Source organism: Leptinotarsa decemlineata, unplaced genomic scaffold, assembly GCF_025532065.1.
Source record: "Leptinotarsa decemlineata unplaced genomic scaffold, Ldec_3_MD MMD2_tig00001621_RagTag_RagTag, whole genome shotgun sequence".
Classification (NCBI taxonomy): domain Eukaryota; kingdom Metazoa; phylum Arthropoda; class Insecta; order Coleoptera; family Chrysomelidae; genus Leptinotarsa; species Leptinotarsa decemlineata.
Window position 1 is genome coordinate 2,992,655 of NW_027412566.1, and position 8,892 is coordinate 3,001,546.

The 8,892-nt window shown below is 33.0% G+C and overlaps 1 protein-coding gene across 4 annotated transcripts; it reads right to left on the minus strand.

Moving 5' to 3' along the window:
- Positions 1 to 2,258: 2,258 nt before the first annotated feature.
- On the minus strand, positions 2,259 to 8,892 carry LOC111505316 (uncharacterized). Of its 4 annotated transcripts, XM_023160094.2 has the most exons (6): positions 8,776 to 8,892; positions 8,544 to 8,667; positions 7,331 to 7,456; positions 6,663 to 7,014; positions 4,498 to 4,812; positions 2,259 to 2,734 (listed from the first exon to the last, which is right to left on the minus strand). In XM_023160094.2, exons 2-6 carry the CDS (start codon positions 8,611 to 8,613, stop codon positions 2,572 to 2,574), a joined length of 1,026 nt encoding a protein of 341 aa, XP_023015862.2. In that variant the 5' UTR covers positions 8,614 to 8,667; positions 8,776 to 8,892; the 3' UTR covers positions 2,259 to 2,571. The 4 variants fall into 4 exon arrangements, with proteins under 4 accessions (XP_023015862.2, XP_023015861.2, XP_023015863.2 ...); XM_023160093.2 differs by having other exon boundaries at positions 8,544 to 8,840; XM_023160095.2 differs by lacking the exons at positions 8,544 to 8,667; positions 8,776 to 8,892 and adding an exon at positions 8,333 to 8,472.

Sequence of the window (8,892 nt, forward strand, 5' to 3'; positions counted from 1 at the left end):
CCAGATTACACTAAATAGGAATGGCAAAGACGCATGCAACAATGAATTCACTGATTGATCAATTCCAAACATACATAATTATCATTGGTCGACTATAAATACGCATTAAACAAATTTGGCTAATAAGATGTATCCAGGAAGAAAATGCGGACAACGCTGCGGTGAATGTATCAGAAAGCTGTTTTGGAGTCAACTAGACATTACATTAAATGCAATTTCATTATATTTCTTCAAAATTTCATGCTAGTTTTCTGCAAAGGGATTTCTGTAGATAAAATTCAGAACTATCAATAGTCAGTGTAATCATCCAGCGAAGAAAAAGGCACTTAGCACATGAACTTTCTGAGGTAATATTGGGAACCTGAAAATTTCATCGTTTTAAGCAATGTAAACAAGGTAAATCTGATGAGTTTTGAATAATTTGAATTTACCGCCTCCAACACAGGATGAGGCCCACAGAAACTTGAGCACTCATGTTTCTTCTGAAGGTATTCGGTGATTGTTTGCATTTCCGGTAACTTTTTGAACATGTCTGACGATATCTACATCGATTGTCTTTGTAGAAAACTCCACGGTGCCTCAATACGAACCCTGGAGACGATTAATGATTTTACGCTGCTCAAGAGCTTACACACTTGATCAATTAAATCGGCTGCTCTCTACAGACACTTTTTTATATTCACAGAACTGAAACTCTGGGTTTCAGTTTCGGAGCAATAAAAATCTAGAGATGTCTTTTCTATCCTTGTTTTGATCCAAACATAATATAAACAACTTGTGTTTATATACATAGGACCAGGGCCATAATCAAATCCTATCTGATCGACCGTTTTCGCGAATACCTCTTTCCATCATAAGGATACTTATTTCAGTTTCAGTATATACTTTCTTAGTTTGTGTCGACAGGTAAATTTCAAACATAGGCAGGGCCGTCATTAAAAATATTTTGGGAGGTCTGAAGCTGAAATTTCCCAACGTTAAATTATCAAATCAATATTTGAAATGAAGTGGTCTGATTTTTGTATCACTTATTATGCATATTTGTTAAACACTTTAACACTTATTGTTATTGATGAAAAATATTGTCGTGAAAAGAATTGAGAATGATTGAATCGGTTGAATCATTTATTGAACGAGAACTGGCGACTGCCGCTATGATGAAGATGAATTACGAGATTATTGAACTTTTCCCATTTTCCATCACCGCTACACTAAGCACTGCCAACATCATATTTATCCACCTACTTGGGTTCATATTTTCTGCCTCCCATGAATAACCACTGCTTTACTGAATTAGGAAATGTTCTTGTCAGAGTTTAACAAGTTGGGAAACTCAAATCGTATTTAATTGTCCTTCATTTTTCGTTTCTCCTGACATTTCATATACAGCAATAATTTTCCCAATTTGCATATTGTCTTACCCACAAGTTCCCAACTTTTAGTCATTTTTCAATTATTGGGGCGTGTTCTACCTGAACATGGACGTCCTCATTTTCCATTCCTAATGTCTATTTATATTTGTGTTCGCTCCAAAACAGTAATTAGATTTCTTGCTTCTCGTTTGTTCAAAAAAATTTAAACCCAATAAATAAAAGTTAAGGACTGTAATGAATACGGCACATTGAAAAAATTCAAACAGTCTGTGTTTTGCGCGCTCACAAAATAAAAAATAATTCTACTTATCTACTGATGATGCTAACTTGGGTAACGAAACGCACATCGAGAGACATTATTTTGTTATGGTGTGGAAATTGTATTTAATAGAGTGAAATAGTGGTACAAACCTTCCTTTTTCAAAATTGAATACAGAGCTGTTTTATTTACTCTTCATTAGTAATAAAATATTACTTTTTAGCTGGATTGAAACAGATATAATAAAAGTTTTTTCAAAATCACATGAGTTGGTAAAACAATTTATAAATCAGTGTCACGCCACTGTCGACTTGACCTTGATATCTATGTCTCTCTCTCCTCTTGTCAGAGAGTGCCTCAGATATTTTATTGTTCTGAGGTTTTAGTTCTGTGGTCCTATAAAGTTATATTGACAGTGATGCCGATTGTCGGAGATTTTCTCAATTTCTAGTAAATTTCACAGTCCATGAGAAATAAAAAATTTGAATTAATTTTGGAAAACTATCAGTCCATACCCAAATCATTAAATCATCACAACAACTTGGAGATGAGACATATTTTCTTTTCTTTTGGAGTTTTATCTCAGAGAGTATATTTTGGGGTTAGGGCCTTTTAACAGTCAGAAATGAAAAACAAATGGATAATTTATTCATCAGTTATTTATATATTTGAACAATTTCGTCTTTAAAATTTTCATCACACTAGCCTTCACAGAAACGAAATATATCAATTCATTATCAATTTAAAAAAGACAGCTGCACCAAAAGTCGAATTTGAAAATGGATATCAAGAAAAATTAAATAAAACCAGCTATTTAAAAAAACAAACTCAGCTTAAAAAATATATATACTTTACATAATCTTTCGTTAAAACTATGACATAGACAATGCAGTGGTCAATCAAGGAGTATGAGATTGATATAGAATACCAAACTTTAAATTATTGCTGCTGTTGCCCCCTTTCTAATGTTATTTCGACAAGGGGAGTAGCATGGACCTCATCGTTAGGAAACAACGTGCCGACAACAACTATGGAAAATATGCCCGTGACCAAAATCAGGCCTATTGTCGCTGTCACTGTGTACATATGGGCATAAACGTACCTGAAACAAAGAATAAATTGCATATCAAGTTCTCCGATATTTTTCAAAATATAAACATTGCTGAAATGACACAGAGGGGTAACTACTGCAGGGTTTTCATAGAGGGAAACTAAATCTTTGAAACAGACTTTCAAACCAGGGAAACATACATGAAGTGATATCCTACAAGGTTCTGTCCTTGGGACGCTCTTATTTTTGTTGTATAACAATTTGACCCAACTGATTATATTCACATAAAAAAGGTTTCGCAAGTTTCAGGCGTTTTATGATTGGCAACACTGATATGTGACATATATTTTGAGAAGAAGAATCAGGTTAGAAAATTATAAAGATTTGTATTATTTTCATCATTTGAGCGTTTGTTGTGTATATTAATTTCATATTGTGTCCTTTGCTATCCACTAGTTCAGCATTTCAGTTTTGAAGCACAAATAAAACATGTAAATAAATAATTGGCAAGAAAAATATTTTGTTTTGACATAGTTTTTAACTCATTCATTTCGAGCTACCGAAGGGGCCTTGGACTAAGCTTTTGCAAAAGTTTCCAAAGTGTTTAAGAGAAGAGAGCATTTTGATTTATAAAATTCTAAGTATTCCCACCCAAAACATCACATTTAGGATACAATTTCAAAGCTTGCAAGGTTCATCATATTTTCGTATGTTACAGTGAAGATGGAACCAGGTGTGTGAACGCTGATGTGGAAGTGCAATGACAAAGAAAGCGGGAAAATTCAAGTTTTTATACGTCTTCTTAATATTATACAGGGAATATCAGTGTTGCCTCATGAAACTCCCGATTATACCAGAAACATACGCCAACCATTTTAAAGCGAACATGGTCAATTATTTTTTTGAAATATAATCAGAATATGTTGAAGCATATCAATATTAGTTTAAATATCCATCTAGGTGATGACGTAATTTCAAGATAACCCTACCAACTGCTATTAGAATTTTTCATTATGTCTACAAAATGTTCAATGGGGAATGTTCCTCCTGACGAAAATCAAGTGGTTTTCATAAAAGAACTCTAAAACAACGCATTTTAAACTTATCATTTCAACCTTTTTCTTCAAAAAATTATTTAAATACTCAAAAAAGAGGAATAAAATAATGCATTCAACATTTAAAGGGATTCGTTTCTATTTCACCATTTGGCAACATCAGTTATAGCTAATAAAGGACAATGAATCTGTTACCTGTATGAGACAAACAAAGATGACATATTTCAGAGGCGTGCTGTTCTGTTTACTTATATTCCGAGTTCCGAGACATTTTGTTTACCTAACCTATCTTCCTGTATATAAATAAATAACAAAACAACTGTTGTTCATGCGGCTTGTGGAGGTGGTATTGAACTATAATTTATATTTGATATAGGCCCTGTTGCCAATATGTGAATTAGAAACAAATCCCTTTAAAAATTGAAACCCAACATTTGAAACATCAATTTGAATACTTTTCGAAGTGAATTTGAAAAACTCATGAATTACACTCAACTTTATTTTGTTCAAACTTGCATTTGCTGTAATAACCCAAATTGAGGAACATTCCCCATTATCTTCCAAATGTCAAGAGAAGAAATCTGCGAAAATATTTCAGTTGAAAAAGAATTTCAAGAATGTTTTCAGCATCAGTAGAGTCTAATCAAGACTCAATTAATGAGTTAGTATTGAAATGATGTATTTCTTGGGATTAATAAAGATCATTATTGCAATTACAACAAATTCTCATTCATATCTTCAAATCATATTACTACTCACCTGAAATACCAAGCCAGCAATAAAAACAAGCTGACCATTGCAAACAGCAAGCTTCCTAAATCCCATTCCCTGATTTGATTATTATTTTCCGCAGAAGGAGGTAAATTATTTTCCCCGAAGGAATACCTCTCCCTCGTACTCTCATGAACTTGCGGTTCACTGGGGGACGATTTTTTATTGTGAATGAGACAATGGACAACACAATCGTCCTCGAGGCCGCACGTTCTCAAAGTCTGCGTATCCGGTTGGAGAACGTGTCCTTTGTATATCAACTTTACTACTTTGTTTTCTGAAAGTTCGAGTTGGAAATGTCTCCTGAAATTCATTCGTGTTATTATCTGTAAAAAACAATGGTTGACGGAAATGTAGGGTTAGGCAAAGGTAACATCATCAGATGATGCACGGAAGGAAACCCTCAGACACTATTATACAACGTTCGTGTAAGTCCCGGAATTTGTGAATTTTCCCTTGACAATCGGGAAAACCTTGTTTTGAGTATACTGGATCTTTCCATGGATGTGTTTCACAGAGTATTCAATTACCCCAAATTTATAAAACCTTAAAACTGCAACATCCGAAGTACCTCAGGGATCAGATTTAGGGCCGTTACTCTTCTCATTATTTATCAATGCCAAATCTGCCAGGACTCGCCTGACTACATAGGAGTTAAATTATACAATAAATTTAAATGTATCTGTGAGCTTAAACGAGATACCAGTAAAATTTTGACCAACTAATGTTAATTCTTAAAATTTTGAGTCACTAATTTTAATTATAACTTTAATTTCACTTGAATTTCAACTTTTACAGTTTATTACCCAGTTAGGATTATCCGCTGCCCAATAGCGACAATTCTGTGATGACACTACTCCATTTGTAGTGAAAGTGGCTTCGTCGGTATATAAAATATTTTTTAGGAAATTTCTATTGTTTAAATATTCCCCTTGGGCCATAAACAATATTCCAGGCGTCTTGCTTCGTCGCCTTCTTGAAGTGGGTGTACAAATTTTGGCTTGAAAGGTTTAATATTCTTCGCCTTGAGACATCTCCGAATAGTTTCTCGTGGAATATACAAATCTAAAGTGGCATTCCTTATACTGGCATTAGGATTATTTCCGAAATAATCTAAAATGATTTGATCATTCCTGTCATTTCTGTTTCGTCTTTGTACAGGATTACTTTTTAACATCATTTTTGAATCTGCACCAGTTTCATTGAATATTTTATTTACCGTACCGCAGCTAATAAGAGGACGATCTGGATGTCTCTCATTAAATACTCTACAAACCTCTCTAGCACTTCTAACGTCATCTCCCGAAAGGCGTACAATTTCAATTTTCTCTCTTACGCTCAATCTTGCAGCCATGACACAAAATAATTCGAAGAACTGTAAGGTGAATATGGTTGACAATAGTACACTTAAATCTTTCACAAGTGTCAAATTGTAATATCATTTCCATGGCAACTAAGATTTAAATTGAAATATTAGGTCTTAGTTTTAGTTAATTTGCGTGAAAACTTGAATATAATTCCATTATTTTCATTAAAAATATTTACGCTATTTGTTTTTTTTTTTTCATCTGACGACACTTTATTGTTGAAATCATAAAAAAATATTCTCATGGTTATATCTGTTGATATAGGGTGTTTTTTGTAACTGTTAGCTGTGTGAGTTTTCGAATTTTTGAGTTGTCATAACTTTGTTAATAATGAATATTTTTTCATGAAATTTTGGTCACACCTGTTTAGAGGCACGCTGAATCCAGTGGCGTAGTGATTTTTTCAATAAAAAAATCGCTAATAAAAAATCCCGATTTCGACTAAGAAAAAATATCGTAGTATGCCCTGAAACTTTAATAAACATATCAAATTTTGTCCCAAGGTAGACTTTTTAGTACTTGACATTTCAAAAAAAAAATATTAAAATCGATTTACAACTTCATATTTTAGTGGGGTGTTTCCATTAAAAATGGGTCACACTGTATAATTGCAATTTTTGCATTTTTTTATCACAGACTTCTACCATAGACTTTTTGAAGTGTGCTTCAGCCATAATAATATCTCGTTTTAAATTCTCGACCTTTATATTAATGTTTCAGATTGTTTTAGTTCCTAAGCTTTGTCAACAAAACTTTTAAGACAATAAAGCATTTCTGGATACATACTTTTTGAAATCGTCTAGAGATTCTTTCAAATTTCCATCAACACTCTTCAGATCGTCGTTCAGAAATTTCAGTTTAATGGTAATATCATATTTTTTGTCGTTAGTATCTTCATTTTTGGAACACGAATTAGTCGAAGTCGAATCAACGTCTTTCGTGGAACTAGTGCACACATTATTTTTTCTTTGCCTCAGTTCATTAGTGTTGGCATCCATGGTTTCGATAATCGCCTCTTCAGATCCTTCAGGATTGCTTGTACTCGCTTCTGGTTTGGCAACAGAAACCGCTTGTTCAGAATTCGGAATCATTTCTGGATTCGAATCTTCTTCAGGCATTGTTTCTGACACGTCAGTTCCTAACGGCAAGAAAAGAAGATTCGTTATCAAAAACAAATGCTAGTGAAATCATCTCGACAACATTCTGTGACCATTTTTGAGGGCCGTCGATAATTATAGCTACATTAAATAAATAATAACTTTAATAATACTGATACTGATTTTATGACCATCTTATACTGTATTATATAAGTACGATTTATCTAACTTTGTAAGCTGGTGTGATATGAACTCATTTCAATTGAATATAGAAAAATATCATAAATTTCCATAAATAGTCCATAGAAAATCAAGCAATCTGAACTGGAAACAACAAATACAATCGACAAGAAATACCTTCTTGAATCGTTTCTGCTTGTGTGTGATTTGTTAGTCTTCGGCGGATCCTAATTCTTCTATTGACCATGAACAATGTTCTTAGATTTCTCTCTGAGACACCGGTTGACAGCCATGCAAAGTAACCTGAAAATAATTTAATAAAAATGATGTACATTCAATACAATGAGTAATCAACAACTAGGAATTTAGAAAACTGGAAATTTGAGTATGCAGATTGTAATTTACATTTGGCAGTGAACCATTAACAAAAATTAACTTCTAGATTTTTTTTTGCAATTCTTCAAGGTGTTTTTTTCATTTTCAGGTTAGACTATGTGAAATACAGAATCTTAACTGACGAATCAATTATTGTTATTTTATTTTTCATGAACGTTGGCTCTTTACTTTTACCTTTGTTCACGGTTAAGATATTTTCATTGAAGGAAATTTCACTCCTTGACAGTGTATTATTTGGCAATCTAACTACATACTTTTTTTAAGACTGGCTACAGTCTCAGTTTCAATAATCCTAGATATAGGAACGTAAAAAGTCGCACCTCAATTTTGCCTTTTGAGCTAGACTAGATAACAAGGTCCAACAAAATTTGCATAGGAAGACATCAATTTCTTTTTGGTGAAAAAATCAATGGTGCAACATTACTCCCCGTAAATTCAATGCAAACAACTTGGTTTTTTAAAACATAAAGGGGGGGCTTATGATACTTTCTTTAAAAGTATCAATTTTCTGTCCAAAAGTTGATTTATGGAAATCGAATCTGGCGTTACAGAGTAATTGGCAGTTTTAAATTCTCTTAAAGAGAAATTACAAACTATAAATATAATTTCTGTAAAATTTTTATGCAAAACTTACTTCAGTTTATTCCAATGAAGGATAAGGATGTTTACTTTCTGACAATAATGTCTTTTTATACAAATTCCAGCAAACTGGGTATCATTCCATTAAAATGTTGAGGTAGAGGGACTTTTTACATCTCCACTGTATTATAAAAAATAACTCACTCTGGGTTCTGTAATTATACCTATGCTTCTGTCTTAGTTGTCGTCTGATATTCAGACACCTTCTTAGTTGTTAATTGATTTCTCCCCTAATTGAATTATTGGTTTAGTCAGATAAATCCTGAGTAAACATATTTATGCAGAAATATCTTGCAATGTCATTTCTACATGATTGAGACAAATATAAAAACAACTCATTGTGATAAATATTTACCGATAACTATAACAGCAGCAGTTATAAACAAATAGATTACTTCCTCTCCAAATTCTGTAATCAGGGACATTTCTGTTCCTATCACCTGATTATGATGTTATACTCCTCCAGCTTGGGTAGGTTTCTAAACAAAAATAATCGTTGATTCTGGAAAGAACTTATTTGACTTTTTTTTCTTCGTAGCCAAGATTGACTCTACAAAAGGCACAAAAACCTCCAATATTGCTCTTACTTATATCAAGGAAAATGAAAACAGATTTCTCCAAAACTCCAAACGTCAAAAAATATCAAATACAATGACAGTCACATAGTGCAACGTTGCCAGATCACGAAAGTTCAATAATCGTGT

Excerpts from the sequence above, each read along its gene's own strand:
- LOC111505316 (XM_023160094.2), bottom strand. The coding sequence starts at position 8,613 with ATGTCCCTGATTACAGAATTTGGAGAGGAAGTAATCTATTTGTTTATA. Across the intron at positions 7,457-8,543 it reads TGCTGCTGTTATAGTTATCG|GTTACTTTGCATGGCTGTCA; the intron begins GTAAATATTTAT and ends AATTATTTTCAG. Across the intron at positions 7,015-7,330 it reads AGCAGAAACGATTCAAGAAG|GAACTGACGTGTCAGAAACA; the intron begins GTATTTCTTGTC and ends TCTTGCCGTTAG.